Source organism: Chinchilla lanigera, unplaced genomic scaffold (assembly GCF_000276665.1).
Source record: "Chinchilla lanigera isolate Chin_1 unplaced genomic scaffold, ChiLan1.0 scaffold00020, whole genome shotgun sequence".
Lineage (NCBI taxonomy): Eukaryota > Metazoa > Chordata > Mammalia > Rodentia > Chinchillidae > Chinchilla > Chinchilla lanigera.
Window position 1 is genome coordinate 17,960,998 of NW_004955421.1, and position 19,916 is coordinate 17,980,913.

The following is a 19,916-nucleotide window of genomic DNA, read 5'->3' on the forward strand; positions in this document are numbered from 1 at the left end:
AAATTTTGAAATCCAGGTGTAATTCACATAGCACATCACAGTCTGGATCAACCCCATTGGCTACCATAGTGGACAGCATGGTCCTAGCACTTAAGTCCAGCTTGCCTAGTGATACCAGGCATCCTAACAGCATTCCTATCTCATAAATCTAGTGGTATATTTAACTAAATTACCACCTTCTTAGAGGAGGGTGACACAGAGAAGCATATGAGGTAAGTGTTTTTAATTTGCCTGGTCTAGCAAAAAATTCCAAGTAAGTTAACGTCTAATAAATTAGGTTTACTTTAAATAACCTAAAATAAATAAATAAATACTTATATTTATACTTGGCCCACTACCATTCTGTATCTTTAGATAAATAATATAATCTCTATTTTTCCAAAATAAATTGCAGCTCATATCACTGGCTGAGTAGTTATTCCAGTAACTAAGTCATATTTATAATGCTAAGTTTTATTATTAAATTTTTATAAAATAGAAACATTAAGTGATAATGTTAATTATCATAAAGAAGGAATATAATAAAGGAATTTTTAGATTCCTGATCTACTAGATAACCTCCTCCCAAACTCTGAATCTTATTTTTTCCTTTTATTGAATGTCAGTATCACAAAATTATATACCATAAAACTTCCCTGTGGTCCACTGTTAAGTTTCTTACATATCCCTTGTGATTATTTTTATGCTTTAAAAATAAACACACAGCAGTCAGAGGTGCACTTCTGAGATGCAGCCCTTGCAATACTTCCTGACTGACGTTCACTTCCCCGTCATCTCATGGTGTGGAATACTGTGAGGACACTGATGCCTCCTGTACTTCTATCTCCAGCCCAGATGTATCCCTGGAACTCGTATGTCTGACCACTAGACTTCCCTATATGGAAGGATGTCTACAGGGCAGGCCAAATACTCCTCATCTTTCCTGCTCAGATGAGTCTATGGGGTAACTCACCTCATTTAATGATAACCACATTCTTCCAATCGCTTAGGCCACATCTTGCAATCAGTTATGTACCTCCCTTGCTTTTTTACACACTACATCTGATCCATCATCAAATCTGTTGGCTCTACCTTCAAAATATTTGTAGAACTGGTTTACTTCCAGCCTCCACTGCTACCTATGAAATGCTATCATCATCCCTTGCCTGGACTGCCGTAACTGTCCTAGCTCGTATCTCTGCTTCGTCCATGCCCCCTGCTCCTTGCCTCTCCGGGGTCTCAAGAACACAGCTGCGAGAGGGATCCTGTGAAAACTTCAGTCAGAGCACACCAGTCCTTTACTCAAAACCCTCCAATCAGTTCTCATTTCATCAAGACGAAGCCAAGTCCTCCAGGGTCTCACAGGCTCCCAGCCCTCTGACAGCACTTTTTCTCCTCTCTCAGAGTGACTGTCCTCCTTAGTGATACGTCTTAGGGCTTCACATGGCTGTCACCTTTTTGGAACACTCTTCCTTTAGATATCTGAATGGCTCTGTCTTACTCTCCCTCAGATAATGACTCAAATTTACCTCTGAGAGTTCTCAGGTTGTTCTATCTAAACCTGACTCACCTCCCCTAAGCCCATCCTGCCACTGTGTCCCTTGGGCTATCCTTTGTCTCCTCATAGAACTTCCAACTACAAAATTGACATAGTTCATTATTTTACTCTTGTGCTGGTTTTCTATTGTATTCTAGGCAACTGCATATGGTTGGCACAAGTAAGCGATAAAGAATGCTACACTGAAAGTGGAATTCTACTACAATGATTCTGCATCTATGTTTTCTCAACAGGACACTACTGACATCTTTCACCATCAACCTTTACTTGCACCACACTTTATTTTTACTGCAGGGACTTCCCTCTCCAATTATTTATTATGAAAGTGGTACAAGTTTGTAAATCATTGAAAAAAAAAATACCAACACGTATAAAGGAAAAAGGAAAAGCCAACTCTTTTACATGTTCCAACATCTATTTGTCTGGAAAAACTGTCACTAATAAGTGTGCTTTGAAAGCAGGTATCCCTGTATAAGGTGGCCCCTGTACGTGACAGGATGCTGTATCTATTATTCTGCGTCTCACTAATAAATAGATGACTCTTGGCTCAAATACAAGTTCCAAAGAGTGGGAAACCCATTGGTATGATTCACTTTGGTCAAAAAATGCCCTGTACAACACAGGCGACTAAATAAACAGTGACGTTAGACTTAATGAGAGAATAAATGCGCTCATATGCACATTTCAGCAAGAACTGTTACAGGACAGATTCTTAGAAGAGGGAGGAAGGGGTAGACCAAGGAGCAATCCAACCCTGAGTATTCATTTCCAATGGTTAGAAGAAACTTGAAGATTGTTTCATAATCTTCAGTTTCTACGAGTCATTTTTGTCCTATACCAATAACCCTGAACCGAAGAGCTTAGGTTTCTGTAGTAAATACTGCTTTCAACAAGATTCAACTTTGCTTTTCACATCTCAGCTAAGTGAGGTTTTGGATAATGCCTGATGTTTTAAAAGAGGAAGTAAGAAAAAAACTGTTGGGCAGCAGGGGAGACCTTGAAGACTGGCCCATCTTTCAGTGAAAAGATGTGGAAAGTCTCTCATACCAGAAATGGAAAGTGGAGATCGTAATACTAGTAAGAGTAAAAAACAATGCCCTCTGTACCTAGCAAGTCCATTTCTCCAGAGCTGACCTAGAGAAACAACGCTCCGGGCACAAAACGGCAGGTATGAGATGTTCCTTGGGACAGTGTTTATAACTGAAAAAAGTAGAAACAGCATAAACACACAGCAGGACAGAAATTACTAAATGTTAAAAATAGTCACAATATAGAGTACTATGCAATACCTTTAAAAAAGTAGACCTAGGATTCTAACAGCAAGTGGTTTTCAGAACCAACTGTTCAGTTAAAAAAAAAAAAACAACCCAGCAGCAGAATATGGATAACACGATGTTTTGTGCTAACACACACACACAACAGTGTTTTTTTATATTCATGTGTGCACTGCTATATATGCTTCTATTCTTAAATACACAGAAAACGTCAAGAAGAACAACATCAAACTGAAAAAAAGATTAAAGAAGTACCTGGTCCTATTGTTTTTTTGTGTGTGTGTGTTTTTGAGACGGTCTCGCTATGCCGTTCAGGCTGGCCTTGAGCTCACTTTGTAGCCCAGGCTGGTCTCAAACTCGCAATGATCCTCCTGCCTCAGCCTCCTGAGTGCTGGGGATTACAGGTATGTGCCATAAGGAGAAAGTGTTTATACAGGACTCTCCTATATTCTTAATAATATATTTAGGAAAACAGAACATGAGATTATGAGATGAGAAATTCACAAACTATTTCCTTCCTCTAAGTTTCATCCTTATGTTTACTGTGCAGCCTGTCCTACATGTACATATGTGTGTGTGTGCGTGCGCATGTGTGTATCTATATATATGCATAAAATAAATATTGAGTTTTCATAGCATAGGATTAATGATTTAATTAAGAGTAAATTTAACATATAAAGATATTTTAAATGTTATAGCACTTTTAAAAATGATAAATAACATCAGAAATTTGGGGGCTGCCTCACCCATTTTCTCCCCTTCAGAGCTGTTTCTCTTTTTCTTTTCTTTCAAGTCTCACTGGAAAAGGTGATCCCACAATCCCCTTGTGCTAATAAGTTCCAGTGTGAGCAACACTCATAATTGGGTAGTTGGGGATCGAGTCTCCCTCTCCAAAAAAAAAAAAAAGAATCCACTACTAAAAATAAAACAAAAAAAGAATAAACTTCAGAAACTTTAAACAACTTTATACTTCAAAATCAGTTTGATTTGAACTAAAATATATATCGGTGTCTCTGAAATGCAACCTTGTTTCACAAAATATTTTTAACAGCTACAGGAACGGATTTCCCTCCCGTGTCTCCGGGACGCGTTTTGCTCTGTGAAGGAGCATTCACGTCAGCCCCTCGTGTCGTGAGCACAGACAAAGCCCACTCACTGAGGTTGTGGTTGTCCTTCTTCTGCCTCTCCTTGGCCAGGGCTCGCGCTTCTGACTCTGTGGGGAAAATACACGCTGTGCACGTGAATGAAGCAATTAGAAATTAGAACGGTTAAATCGATACAGCAATGTAAACTATAAAGCATTTCATTTTCTAAACATGGGGAGCTTTCTGACTTGATTCTAAGTAAAACTACGTCTTTTTAAAAAAATATCTTTTAAAAACTTGTACTTTTTCAGAAGCAATATATTTCAAACAGATGGAGTAACTCAGTTCCCACAAACTGGTAAAAGACCAGTGTAACAATAATCCGCTGTACACCGTACACACATTCCAGTGTTAACAAGGATGATATCAATAACTAAAAAACTAGGAAATCTGTGGTTGATATTTCATTATCAAGAGTCAAACTTTGGGGCTGGGGATATAACTCAGTGGCATAAGCGCCTGCCTGGCAAGCGCAAGGTCCTGAGTTTGACCCCCAGTACAGCAAAAAAAAAAAAAAAAAGAGTCAAATTTTGTTTTTCAGGCTAAATAATTTTTCAGGTTTTTTTGTGACATCTTTGTAAAAGAGTAGCATCAAAACTGAGCAGAAAAACTCCCCCAGGTCTCTATGGTCTCTGACTGGTTCCTATAAATGAACTTACGTTTTTAGAATTTAAAAGCTGATTCTATCAGAATCTGCTAGAACAAAATCATTTAATGACTCTGGGGAGAAACTATTTACTACTGTGTTAATTCTATGAAAATATAAATCAGAATAGGGTACAGAGGCATTTTGTGGCAATTCCACTTGGTAAGTTCTATTTTCATAGTGAGTCTTGTGAGATCTCTATCTTAAGTGATTACTTTTCACTTTACAGAGAACAAAACACAAAACAACAAAGTATCTTGCTTTATCAATACTAGTATTCAGAAATCCCTCCCTCCCTCCCTCCCTCTCTTCTTTCTTTCTTTCTTTCTGATCATTTTGGGGATTGAATCTAGGACCTTTGCATTGAGTCACACACCCAGTCTCTAAGTTGCCCAGGCTGGGGTCACACTTGCAATTCTCCTGACTCAGTCTCCTAGAGTGCTGGGATTACAGGCATGCTGGGATTACTTTTTCAGAAGTGCTACCTGCAATATTACACTACCATAATTTATAACTTTACCTCAAAATACAAGTACTTTAGCATGATTTAGAGCTACTGAGGCATAAATATATATATTCAGTATATCAGCATTAAATACATGTATGTATACACATTGTATTATAGTATATAATAGTATTTCAATCAATAGCAGGCTGCACGTAGGACGGTGGTCCCAGGAGAGTGTATCACCCAGCCACACCAGAGCCATCGTAAGAGTAAGTGCATCTGTGATACTCGCATAATGACGAGATCATTGATAACACCTTTCTGAGATTCATGACTGTCCTGTATACATGTATGTGTGTATGTATGTTGGTATAATTCAAATGCTAAATTCTTTGAATCGTGAAAGGCAATCCAAGTGATTTCTGTTCTGTTTTTCTTTTTCCCTTACATAGTATGATGGGAAACTTAACTCCACACTTGCTTCTTCAGTGATTCTCAGTATATTTGTTGTTGTTGTCTTATACTTTTCCTTTGTGGCAGGCTTTCTACTTGATTTTTGGCTTTGGATAGTTCTTATTTCTTAATTAACTTAATGTTTTTTTTTAAAACAATGTCTTTCTCTTGCCACCACTTTCTGGAATCAACTTTTAGAAAGACGGCCTTGAATAGGACGGAAATCATTTGCACCAAGTCCACACCCCATGTTCTCAGTCCATTTCCCCCAATCCTGTAGGATGCAAGGCCAAATAATAAAGGGAGGATAAGGGCCATAAAATTCACCATGGTGAAAGTCCAGTCCCAGTACAATTTCTATCATGTTTTCATGGCCAAATGCCTTCCCTGAAGCATTAAGCAAACTGGAAAAATAGGTAATTTCACACTTTCTGCAAGAACAAATAATTCTAAATTGGTCACAGTGGTGCATGCCTGTAATCCCAGCACTCTGGGAGACTGAGGCAAGGCGAGTGCAAACTCAAGCCCAGCCCGGCAACTAACAACTTAGAGACTCCGTCTCAAAATAAAAAGTGGGCTGGGGGTACAGCTCAGTGCAAAGGTCCTGGGTTCAATGCCTAGTACTGTGGGCCCCGAACTATTCTAACTTTTTTATTGTATTTTTATTGTAGGCTTACGTGTGGGTCACAGGAAAATTCAACCCAGTGTTCTTAAATACTCAGTCTCTGGCTTGGCAAGTCATGTAAACATCAGGCTGGCGAAGACATTTGCAGGTGAGTGTCACCTGCCACCCCCAACTCATGGGAGAGCAGTCACGGACACAGTGACTAGGGCCATGTATGTGGTAACGGTCGCCCTGATTCCCAGCATCTGAGGAAACCAGGGTTTTCAAGCACAAATCTTCTATCTCAAAATACCACACCATGTTTTAGTGTCTGCAGATACCTAAGGGAGTACGTCCACGAGTCGGATCTAGGAGCTGTTGCTGTATGCACGGCTTTGCCTAATGGGGAAGGGAATAGGAAACGGGGCAGGGCATGTCTGCGAGGGACTTACCTGTGAGCTCCCTTTTTATGTTGGGCAGGTTGGCGGGGCACGAGTTGCTGATGGTGAGGCCTGGGGGCGGCAGGCCTTGGTTGCTGTAAAGGTCAATCAAGTTTCCAGAGACGGGTAACTGCAGAGAGGGAGGAACAAGAGCAGAAATGAACTGTTGGAAACTTCCCAAGTTCTCTGGATAAAATCCACATCCTATTCTATGTTTTATATAAGGAAAATAAGTTCTATGAAGAGTTTTTTTTTTAAATGGGAAAATATGAGAAATACTTGCTGTGAGCGTTACATGGCCTTCTTAGCAAAGGACAGTGTCACACCCATAACATCTATTACCCAGCTTCTGGGTTTAACCTGAACACGGAGGCAGTGGAGAGTGGGGCAAATGCCTTACCTAACACAAGGAGTAGCAGACGGTAAATGTTCAGTGAATACTGGCTCTTATTGTAAAACACCATTCTATGTGGGAAACCCTTTCCATCTGAATGGCTCATCACTTTTATTCCTTCTTTATATTTCCTTCTCCCTTCTTCTCTCTCTTTTATAAGGAAAAACAATGAGAAATGTTTTCTTTTTGGAAAAGAAAGGATTTCCTTATTGCTGAAGAAAAGGTTCCTTTCTGTCGAATTGAAATTTTTCACAAAACCACAAGAGGGAGCCACAGACTTTAATAAAAAACGAAAGACGTGCAGCCTGAAATACATGAATGAAAGAACCATTTAGCCCTCCTATCTAGTTTAAGAGGGTCTCCTCCCTGTGGTTCTGAACTGACTGTTTCAAAGCCATGAATTCATTTCTTCCTGACACTGACTTCCTCTACTTGATGCTTATTTTTATGAGGAGACATCCAATTTCTCTTCTTCTCAGGTTCTGAAATAAAGCTCTAAATATTAACGCTGAAGCAAACATGGAGCAAACTTGCTCCTTCCACTGGCAGACAGCGTTTCCAGGTTAACTCAAACAACCCCTGCGACTACAGTACCTAGATAAGACTTCATGTCATCTCCCCTTCCCCCACTTGATTGCACACTCCACATTTCACTCTACATGTGAGAACAGTAACTTCAGAAAGCATTGCAATGTGATTAAAACACTTAGAGGCCTAAGGAAGACTGCCCTCAGTACCCATGAATGCCCCTTATCTGAAATGCTCGGACGGGGGCGCGGCTAGAAATGTTTGGGATTTTGCATTTTTTCCCATCTTGGAACATTTGCATATACAGAATGGGTATCTTGGCAACAACATCCAAGTCTAAACATGAAATTCACTGTTTCACATCCACCTTCTACACACAGCCGGAAGACGATTTTACCTATTTTTAGCGCACCTGCCTCTGACCGGGACATGAGGTCAGGTGTAGAATTCTCCACTTCTAAAGAAACACGCCCTGAACTATACTCCCAGCTAAAGAGGTGGAGGAGGCCGGTGTCCACAAAGTAAAATACTGCCAAAAGGCTAACGTGACACCACCCCTAACAGGATCCGGAGGGGCAAGAAGGACGCTCAGATGTGCAGGACCTGACATCCCTCTTGCTTCTTGCCCAAGGCAGCAAGCGCACTGCACGCAGGCCGGTAAATACACAACACACTAACTTAAAACGTCCCTGGACCGCATTCAAGGCCCTCCAGCTAAGGAATGGCTAAAAGTGACTTGATTATTAGCTGTCACTTCATTAAGTGGTTCCATTTAAACAGGTCACCTTCTCAAGGTCAGCTTGTTCTCTGTGGGTTTAGTTGTTTTCTGCATCCAACTTAACACAAAGTGAAAGGAGTCTGCCTCTTTCAACATAGCACTGTAAAGTGCCAGAAAGACCCAGAAAGTTTAAGCTGCTCTGATTATGGCTTCTGGTAATGTCTCCCAAATCCAAAGCTTTAACCTCTATCTTTCTGGAGCTCTAGATCTCAGCAAAACTTGTAAGTATTAATAAATCAAGAATGTAACTTGAAAATTTAAAGCAGTAAGTTTAAAACACTGTTTCCATAGCTCTAGAAATGCAAATCATATACGGTCTAATATGTAAATCGGGCACAAAACATGCAGTTACATTATTATGTAACTGATGGTTTGTTGGGGCTAAGTAACAGGCCAGAAATATGGATAGCTAGCTTTAAAAACAAGGCTCTAAGTCAACACTGAATATACTCTGAACAGATACCTAATTCCAAACTTCCCCAGGATGAGAACCCATTTTCAAACCACACTCTAAAAGGCAAGAAAAAAAAATAATATGTATATAATGCATGCACTTAATAGATTCAGAATGCATATTTAAGAAAGGATTCTGAGTTTAATTTGGGGTCTTGGCATAAAGAAAAGAAAACAAAAAGGAAAAAGATTCAGTGGTATCAAAAAACACCTTTGGAACTAAAAAAAGAGGAAGAGATACCCCTGTAAAAATGACTGCTCTGCATCTTCTCTGGTTTTTATCTAGAACGCTAACCTGATGGACAAGATTTCACTTCCAGAGCAGCAGCGGCCGTGCAGATGGCTGAAAGCCGCAGTGGAATCAGGACGGACAGAATGTAGCCGGGCCCGCGCCTTTGCCTGAGTTGGTGATCTGAATAGAGTTCTTCAATGCTCTGAACCACCAAAATGAATATTTTTCCAAGTAAATGATAATTGTAGAATGTTATTATTTTTTCCTCTCTGGATGGTCCCCTTCTCTGAATATCAACTGTGTGCCGTTAACACAAGTAAACTGGGACTTTTATTCTTTGTTTGTGATGGTACAAGAGGGCTCTTGTGTTCTCAGAATAGTTATTTCTAGACTTTGATTCCCTTGGGATAGTTTCCCCTCTAAGGGTTCCTTCTACTTTAAGTAGTTAACTTGAAATAAAGCATTTCAAAGAATCAAGTAAAAGGGAGAAATGCCTACCATGAAGAACATTCAATTTAAACTTTACTGTGGGAAAATATTAAAATGTGAATAGGTTTAATAGCTGGATTATTTAATTTTAACAACTAAAACATCATTTTGTCAAGAATAAGAGCTGGAAACTAATTTGAAGTGAGAGCTTACCATAGCTAGAACTATTCTAAATGCTTTTTGTAGATTAGTTCTTGTAACTTTTACATTAATTCTATTGTGGCAGATGTGACCATTATTTCCATTTTACATATGAGGAAACTGAGGCAGAGAGGTCAAATAATTCTCCAAATCACCAGTTCAGGGTCTTTGCCCCTACCTCTGTTACACTGGCTTTCCTCTAATAGCAAAAATGATGCAAGTTTTATCCTAACAAAACTATGATAAAGCAACATTAAACTTTTTCCCACATGGGAATACAGAAGAACAAAGGATGCTGGGATAGTAAGTGACTTCTGCGGATGGCTGTCTGGGAATTAACTCCACTCTGCCCAGGGGATCTTTCCTATCTGGGGATTCCAGAGACAGCCTCTGTTCCTCACTGATCCTTTCTGACTCAAGGGCTATGTGGTCCCCTCTTGCAGACAGTGAGCCCCAGAATCACAGGAAGCACAGATTATCTTTGCAACTACAGCACCTCACGCAACAGGAATTTAATGCATGCTAACTGCACCTTAAAAAGAGTTCAATAGCAGTCCTATGATGAAGGAACCACACCTCACTGCCCATGCATACTGACTTAGAAGACACAGGTATCTTTTACAGGACAGAAGCCCATGGGCCATGATACCTGTCCTCCTAAGTGCTGCCATGTAGAAAAGTATCTGACAAACTGAGACCCATATTAGAATTCAGACATTCCGTGTGAGGGACACCTTACCATATGTATTATGCGCTAAGATGTACAGTAGGCAACATGAATAACTGCATTTTCCAGATGAGGAAACACGGGACTTAAAGAAGCTAAGTAACATGCAAGGTCACAGAAGAAATGGCATGCCTTGGACTTCAACCAAGTCTGGTCCCAATTCATTAACTCCTAACTGCTGTTTTACTGCTTCCCTAGGGAGTCAGTGAAAGTCCTTACTGGGAGCTTCTAAAAAGTGTGGTGCCTGATTTTTTGTGGGGAACATGAAGGCTATGAAAGAGGAAACTAGTGTACTTAGTACTGGATTGGAGTAGAGGAATCCAAAGGTCCTCACACTGCAAAATGAATGAATAAAAATGGATGCTTTTATGAAGTCATGTCAACTTTAAAATTCTCTTGAGTGTGTCCAGGTACCCATTTGATACCACTGACAAAAAGACCATTCTCACATCAAAGTTCTTTTGAGGGGACAGGACCACTGCTAATTCACATTGCCTGGGAAGCAAAGCAGGGTAAACAGACCTGTGTCCTTTTGTATATTTATAAGCTCTGTAGTGCATGCTCCCAAGGTGTTTTGCTCACGTTCATCCTAGGGTTACAGTCTGCATCTCATGCATCATCGAGGTGGAAGCAAAGGGTTCCACAGACGCCAACCACAGGTTCAAGGATGGTTGGGAAAGTTTGCCACAGGGACATTTACCAGAAAGGCACATCATTTAGTTCTTTCAAAATCAGGAGATGAACTTAGTGGGCAGAAAATAGATTACATCTGCTAGAAGAAGCTTTTTTTAAGTGAAGTGAGTGAACTTAAAGAACTATACCACAATGCAAAAGAAAACGCTAACTACCAGAATTCAGTTTACTGAGAAGTTTAGTGTAAATAAGTAAGGGCGACAATATTTCTTGGTTGAGGGACTTCACTACTGGAAGTTAGTACTTTTCTGAAACTTTTACTGTGATAAAAACAAAAAACATGGAATTACTTTAAGTGTATAGCTCAGTAGTGTTAAATATTCACATTATTGGGAAACAGACCTGGGGGATTTTTCACCTTGCAAACTGGGAAGACGACTGTACCCATAAAACAACAATACCAGTTTTCCCCTTTCCCTTCAATAGACCTTGGTCTGTTAAACACCAGTTATTAAAGAATTTGGTAAGTTTCACAGCATGTTATGATGAAACTGAAAAGGACTAGGACTACTGCTGAACAGACCCCGCCCTGGCTATGTCATCTTGTGTAAGGCTGACCGGTTCCCTCTAAAACTGAGGGCAGCGATGCCATCCCAGCTTGACTGAGAGTTACTGCAAAGGGTAAGTAAGATTTGCAATGAGAGTCTGATAAAAGTGTAATATAAGGCAAATAGAAGGAGTAAGGGAAAATAAAAATGCAGGCAAGGCTGTCAATAATAGAAAAAAATGAGTGTCATATGATACACCCAAGCTCCTAAGAGCACTGGTTTATCAACTAGAGGTGGAAGAAGCTTGCTGCTGAAAAAGTCACCTCCTCCTTGTGAAACTGCATGAGGCTTCCCGGGTCAATCAGAGCACTCCTGTGAACAGCAGGGCCACAGAAGCGCCCTGGGCCGAGGTGTACTAAGTTGGACATCAGCTGTCAGAGAGAATCGAGGGTCCGATGTCCAAGAGGAAGCACACGTGGACTCCGGGGAATACTGGGCTTTATCACAGGGTCCTCGATAGACTCGTGAAAGATTCTCAACCTCTAATGTCATATTCACTTATTTGTGAACCTACGATAATTGTCTATTATTAATCAATCCGTCAGTGAATCAGTTGCAAAAACGAAGAGTTTGAGAACAAAGGAGTATTGGAATATCCCGATTTTCTTTAAAAAAAAAAAAAAAAAAAGAGCCATTAACACAGTACCGTGTTTGCCATCTGCAAGGCGGGGTCCATCAAGCCCAGGATTTCTTCATTATAGCTTGATTCCAGGCTAATGATGTCATCAATTACATCATCCATCTGGAAGAGAGACAGAAATACACTAGAATAGCGTGAAATAACATTAAAAGAGACAGCCTTGGTTCCCTCTTACCTAAAGCAATAATACTCTTCAGTTAGACGCTAAAAAGTGACTATTCTCTTCCCACTGAAGTAAAAATATTACTGGAGACCATTAAGACTAATGGGTGATGATAATGATACTTGCAGCCAGCATCTGAGCGCTTACTAGGTGCCAAGTACTGCACTTTGGGATTTCCACGCGCTAAGGTACTTGCCTTGACACAAACCCTAACAAGGCAGGTGCCATTGTTATAGAAAGTGTACCCGCGGCATAATGAGAAGCACACAGTGAAGCAGGGGGTGGAGCCATAATTTCACTCCTGCCCTCCAGTGCCACTGTGAGCTGCTTCCTCTCACGAGGAAAGAAGCAGGAAACTTCATCTTGAATGATAGCTACTTCCTTTTATTTTCTCATGCCCTTCCCAAAAAAAGAAAACAGAAGGTAATTAAACTCTTTTGTTCAATAGGGTATGTGACAGTGGCTCCCATGCCACTGGCTGGCTGTACTGATCTCACAGTGACTTGTAAAGTAAGTGTCTTCTTGTACAGCTGCCAGTGTGCATGGTGCTCCCCAAGGAGTACACGGGACGAGATTATCATTACAGTCTTGGAGCTGACATTTCCACTAGATCAATTTTATTTCTGAAGTACCAAAACATTAGTTATGATAAATAAACAACAGTGATTACATGTGCACTGCAGCAGTTACAAAGAGAAGTGTGTGAAAACATTTCTTTGTAAACACTTTACATACACGAGCTGTCTGTGCTTGGGTATAAAGGGTGCTTTACAGGTACATAACAAAATCTCAGAACACAGAGGGACACTCCTCTGTATCTTTGCCCCTCACATAAAGAGATCAGGCTCCAACCTCACAGGGCTGGGGTCAAAGTCCTGGTTCTCCCACTTTCTAGGTTAAGGGCAAAGTTTGGGGATGTGGCTCAGTAGTAGAGCATTTGCCTATCATGTATGGGGCCCTGGGTCCTACCCCCAGTACCACCAAGGGAAGAAAGTGAATGAGGTGAAGGACAAAGACTCCTCTCTGTTAAGAACCTCAGGGTGTCAAACTTTAACATGGGGGTAAACAACACTACTAGCTTAGGGGATATTACTGAGATTTCCAAATAAACTATATAATATGCTCAGTGAGTCAGGAATATAGTAATCACCATAAACTAAAAGTAAAGGGTAGATGAAGTGATCCTGAGAAAAATAATTGGCAGCCAGTTCTGACTAGCTGCCAGCACACTCTTGGGTCCGTTTGTAGGTATACCATTTTTATTTGTTTTAATAAAAAATCTTTAATTGAATTAATAAGTAGAAAAATAGGCCTAGGGTTTATGAACAACCTTCATTAATTTTTAACTTTATTTTAGAAAAATAAAATTAGTGGGCTTAATGTGATAAAAGGAATGCAAATTAATGCTGGAAATACAGAAAATATAGAACACAGGAAATATTCCACACTGTAATATAGAAAATATAGAAAAGCAAAAGGGAGAATTTTTATTGCTTTCATTTTCTCTTGTATATTTGTATCCATGTAAGTATTTATGAGATGTAGCATAATTTATTCATTAATTAGAATAATTTATTTATTAAGAAAAAATTTTAATTATTTGGGAAACAGCCATTATGGATTATTAAACTAACAGTTTCCAAATATGTGTTCCATGAGATTCCATCTATAAAGCAATATACAGATCTCACACCCAGATACACCTTGGTGTTATGAATATCCTATGAAAATTGTTACCCTATAAATCTGCATGATGGTATATAAATAACATACAGCATTTCATATTTTCTTTACTAAAATGTATATATTTTAAGTACATTTTAATAACGCAAAACAACTTAGATGAAAAACAATTTCCCTAGTAATCATTTCATTCTTAGCTACTGTGAAGAAAATGGCACTGTTCATAGCATTCCCTACTTTAAAAAAATCAATGGGAGAAAAAAAACCCCTAAATCATCAGGAAAGCGTGATAAGCCACAAATATAGATTCTCATCACAAAGTGCTACATCCTTGGGCTGCGGAGTCACTCAGTACCTGCATACAGGACGCTCGTGAATGGGTATTCATACTTGGGCACTCGCTCTCCGCCCTGTTTTGCTCTTCAAATTTATAAAATCCCTGCGAAAACATAAGCAAAGAAAGCCCGTGGCATGGATTTGCAAATGATTTTTCAGTGACACATTCACACAAAGCTGATGGCATAGCAACAAGATGAACCAAGCTTTCAAATGAGGCACAATCACAAGAGACAGAATGATGAAGGAAGGAACTGTGTCAAGTTATCGTGCCAGGTGACAAGTATGGACAGAGGAAAGCAGTGTCTGGTCTGGGCGCAGGGGAAAGACTTAGTTCCCCTAGTGATTAAAATCAGTGGCACTTTAAAGAGTTACCTCTGAATGCACAGAAACATTTCAGAGTTCTGTAAAACTCTTAAAATGAAGCTCATCAACTCATAACGTGGAAGTAACAAGTATTAAATCATAACTCTCCTCTCAGGTCACTTTATGCTCCACAGTTTGACTTTGTAACAACTGAAGGTCTATTTGAGTGTCTCCAATCCAGCCTTTACTAAAGTAGATTTAATGGGAGCAGCACTTTTATTAACAACGTATCTGGCAACTAAACCTTTGCTTCTCTGGAAAGATTCATGTGCTGTATTATTCAAATCTGTCCACATGCAATCTGTACTTTTTTTTTTCAATCCAGGGAGAAATAAAATGAGATTCACAACAAGCGGAACTTCTACACCGCCTGTTCTACACCTTTTCTATTTTTTGCTTTTCCTTTTCCACCTCCCCTTCTCTCTCTGCATTTTCACTGCTTCCTAAACTGAAAGGCATGGAAGGGAAGAGAAGGCTCTAATGAAGCAGAAGTAAGTTGAGAGCTTCTGCTCAGACCAGGGCCAGTCTCCTGTCATGGGCAACACACCCAATAACCCAGTGACAGCGACATGGGACTGGGATGCGGCAGCCGCACTGGCGAACGGGGAATACGGGCTGGAGACTGTGGACAGGAGGACAAACTAGAGTCCATAGGTAAGAGCAGGAAGAATATCAACAGACAGTTACTAAGTGGAAGGAAACGGAGAGGAGAGGAGACGTCAATTACCTCTTTATCACAGTTGGAGTTAAGTGTGAGCATAGCCATGGGGCTGTTGGGTGCGCTGCTCCCCGGCACCGGTGGCATGACATGATCGCCAGGCTGGTTTGGACATGGCAAGCTCAGGACTTGGTTGGCATGTTTATTTGCTAAAGTGGTAGAAAGGTACTGCTTTACCTGCTGCCTTTGGGCTTGCTGTATGTGGTACTTGGTGGGGTTTTCAAGGTGGGTCTGCACCTGAACATAGCCACAGAGGGGAAAGAAGACAGTGTCGTTATTTCTGCATAATGAATGGCTCTTCCTCCAGGTACAAAATTTGAAACTGACTAGTCCACCAGCAGAATAAACTGCCCTGTGAGGGACCAGGGATGGTGCTCACAGATTTGGGTATTACTAAAAAGTTTCAAGTCTAACTTTTTGGGGTAAGGCTTTTCCCTACTTTATTTCTGTACAATTAGCTAGACAACTCTTTCAAACCTTGTGATCTTCTTCGCATGTCTAATCATTAAAAGTTTACAGTGATCTGTAGGGCAAAAATATCCCAAACACACCTGAAAGGGCTTAGTAAGATAGGAACAACAATCTCCAAGACACATAACTCGGTTTATCTCACTTCACTTCACAAACAAAATGGTTTTCTGTTAAAATGCACACACGGAGACATACACACACAAATTCATTATGAACCAACTGTAAAACGGTTGTAGAAAATAAACAGAAACATTTCCATGTTTAAATCAACTAGCTGTGGATTAATTCCTTCCCCTTCCATTTGAACATGATTATTTAATGTTTTAATTACTAAAGAACTCAACGGAAAAAGCAACTCCACATTCAGCCGTTTCCTTCAAACACAAAACACTTACATGTATGTGTTTTTAAAGACAAGACTGCTATAAACATTAATATAGAATTAAATGTTTTTACAAAACCAGTGATATTCAATTGAAAGTCATTTTTCCTTGCTAAACATACTTTAATCTTAAGAGCACAGACTCACGATTGGGAAATAAATGCTAATATTTTCTTTATTCAGAATTATACCGAATTACTTCTTATGGTGCTAGACAACAATAAGCATTAAATGAGGAGATTTGAACTTACAGAAAATAATGTGCTAATTACAATAACATAAAAAGGTGAAAACAACAATTTATTGCATTAGATTTCAGGAACCAAATATGAGTAAGAATAAAGCTCACCTGATAGTGATTATATTCTAGCATTTCCAGCATAACAGCGCGTAAGGGAGCCCCAATGCAACAAGAAACTGTAGACTATTCCTCCCTCTACTTTCTGTACTTCCAGTTCGCAGACTGGCTGGCATAGAGAAGGCACTATGAACAAGGTATCCCGAGACACCACCGGAAACTTTATCACAGCAGCCCTGCTTATAATAACCTAAGCTAATTAGTTATGCATGTAAAAATCTCATTCTCACAAGGGGCTTTTTTTGTGGAAGCCCTGCGACTTTGGTCTTAAATATTGGTATCAATTTTTCCCCCTGGCTTGACGTCATGCTTTTTTTCATAAATATAAAAGAACCTTTTTAAGGGATGAGCTATCACAGTCAAACTCACTGTCAGATCAAGGCCAATTCACTATTCATCTTTAGTTCCAGCAGTATTAATAGACAATGGTATTTCTCTTTCAGCAATAGGTTAAGAGCTGGATGCCCCCTTTGGAGGAAACATTCCCTGAAAGCTACTGTTACACATGAGACTTTTCTAACGAACAAACAACTGCCACTTTCGACTGTGACTACAAGAAGACCATCTTTTAGTTGGAAGATGCCCTATGCTGAACTTTCAACTTCATCAGCCTCAACTTGCAACCTGCTCTCCATGTGCACCTTACTCTTAGCTAGGTGGATATGTAATTTGATATCAACCTTGCATCAGGAAGAGGGAGTGCTACCCTAAACAGAATACTAAACACCACACACACACACACACACACACACACACACACACACATACACACACACAGAATGAGGAAAGGAGGGAGGAAGGGAGGGAGGGAGCGAGAGAGGATAGGCTATGAATGCAGCATAGAAAACAGGAAATGTCTTTGCAATTAACTCTCAAATTAGGAAGAATGGAAAAATTTAAATATAATTCTTGAGGTTGGAGAAAAGAATATTACACACAAGTGATACAAATCTATTTAATTATTTATTCATTCCATTATTTACTACTATGTACTGAGCACTGTAAGTCATAGGCTGTAAGTTGTGAATAAATGAAAAACAGAGATAACTTCCACCTTTCTAAAGTCAAAAGAAGAAAACAGGCAAACAAATAAATATATTTTAAAATTATGATAAAGGCTTAACAGTCACTATTGAAATGGGACAGTGTTTTAAGAATGAAAAATTGAAATTCATTATTTTGTCTAAATGCTAATAAAGCCATTCAGGAGGACCACCTCACATTGCTTCAAATGACTGATCTAACACGCGAGAGGTTCGCAGAGACATTCTAAGCTTTCTCAAGGGTCCAGACATGATAACGATGAGGACAACAGACATTACTAAAATAGACATAAAAGGAGGGCAAGCAGCGTAATGTGCTTATTTCACTATTACACTTAAAAAGGAAAGGGCTACACATTTAAAAATAAACGTTAATTCACTGTCAGATTCTTCTTTTTTAATGAATCAGAATGCTATGCTTTTGTAAGCAGAGAAGCGACTTGCTTTTACCTGGCACTGTCACTGAGGCCTTTCCTACATCTGGGTTTGAGTGAGCCAAGTAGAGGGCCTTTTGCTCTTTTGCTGTCAGTGGCTTTTCAATTTTCGAATGAGTTCAGGGCAGATCGTTTATACACACTGTGCAGTAGGCAGAGCATCTCCCGATGTTTCCCACCCAAGCAGCTAACACAAAGAGGGACCTGACCTGCAGGGTAAGGTACCAGGGTGCAGACCTGTGGGAAAGTAGAAGGCACACACCTCATCTGAAAGGAGCGGCAGACATAAACTGAAGCTCCCACTTTGGCTGTGTGGGTATTCCAGTCCAGTCCAGCTACATCTCCCAAGTTTTTAAGAGTATCTGGCAAAATGAACTTTTTTAAAAAAGTAAGGTCCTTTAAATTAAAAAAAAAAATACCCAATTGTGTTATTGTCTACATAGTGTAACATCCATCAAACATATCTGGGGCTGGAATCAGCTTACGGGTCAAAAGCGTGCAGTCTCTGTTTTATATTGTCCATGAGGACAATCTTAGCATTGATATTCCCTGGGTGATGAGGAGAACTTCCCCTTCTGAGAAGTTAGGGTCCAAACCCAGGCAGGTCTTGAGGCTTCTCTAAGAGACCATGTGCCTGACAACATAGGAGTTAAGGACTCAAAACCTGCGTGCCGGTTTTGGCTTTGCAATGACTACTCCTGTGACTTTATGCAAGTCACAAGCTTCCCTATACCTTTGTTTTCCTGGGCTCACTGGAATTAATACAATTGCTTCATAGGTACATTTTCTGCATTAAATGAGGGCATAAGATATCTACATCAGTATTCCTCAAAAATTTTGTCTTAGGCTCTTTTTTAAAGTTTTCAAATTTATTCTATTTATGCAGATTTTATGCCTCAGTATTTACCTTACTAAGGTTAAAACTGAAAACTTTTGATCATGTGCTAGCATATATCTCCTTAAATGTTAGAATGATGACATTTTAACGTATCATGGAGTCTTTGGAAAACCGTGCTATATGCCTGTGAGATGAAAGTGAAAAGCAAAACATCTTTGTATTATTCTTCAAACAGTGTTGATCTGGCAAAACCCATGCAAGAGTCCTGAAGACCTACAGGCTATCAGATTACACTCAGAGAAACACTCATCTAGCACATGGTTAGCCTTCTGGCACCCCATCTGCCCTGGCCCTGTCATGTACCCCAGACGTGGTCTGTGGCATAACCTCTGTGTGTCCTGCTGCCCTCAACCGGAAGCTGAAGAAAGACCCATACCTGCCACCATAATGATGCCCCTCATAGCATCATTATGAGGTTCTACAGCCCTTTTACAATTTAAAGGCCATAGCAATATAACACATGTTTAATAATCCATATTTGTGGCCTTTTCATTAATGGCTTCATTTTAATTTTGAAATAATCAAGTAAACTATGCAAATGAAAACATATGTAGCATTAAACAAGACAGAAACATCTTGATGATTTCCTCACAACCTGCCCATATTTTTTTTAACCTTTAAATCAACCACCCATGTTAAAGAATTCAGAGAGCAAAAGTTGAACATAATAAAACTAGGATACTTTATACTTTATCACAATGGAGTGTTTACTGACATATTAGCTTAGCTGAAGTACAAAAATTCAAAGGCTTTGGATCTTTTCTTTTTTGTGACTGCTCCTACCTCTTTCCTTCTTTCCTTTCTTCATTCAGATTTTGAATTGATAGCAATACTTGAATTAGAGTGGAATCACCTCCTGCCTGTCGCAATGTAGTACTTCCTAGGTGACACTGA

The 19,916-nt window shown here is 39.7% G+C and overlaps 1 protein-coding gene across 7 annotated transcripts in view; it reads right to left on the bottom strand.

Moving 5' to 3' along the window:
- Mitf (microphthalmia-associated transcription factor) overlaps positions 1-19,916 on the bottom strand; it is a 209,263-nt gene that overhangs the window by 12,881 nt on the left and 176,466 nt on the right. For 4 of the 7 annotated variants that reach the window (XM_005383791.1, XM_013513762.1, XM_013513761.1 and 1 more), the window contains exons 3-7: positions 15,446-15,673; positions 14,372-14,455; positions 12,177-12,272; positions 6,560-6,677; positions 3,968-4,042 (exon numbers count right to left, since the gene is read on the bottom strand). In XM_005383791.1, the coding sequence (XP_005383848.1) occupies positions 3,968-4,042; positions 6,560-6,677; positions 12,177-12,272; positions 14,372-14,455; positions 15,446-15,673 (601 nt within the window). The remainder of the gene's footprint in view (positions 1-3,967; positions 4,043-6,559; positions 6,678-12,176; positions 12,273-14,371; positions 14,456-15,445; positions 15,674-19,916) is intronic. The other 3 variants (XM_005383792.1, XM_005383795.2, XM_013513760.1) reach the window with 2 other exon arrangements.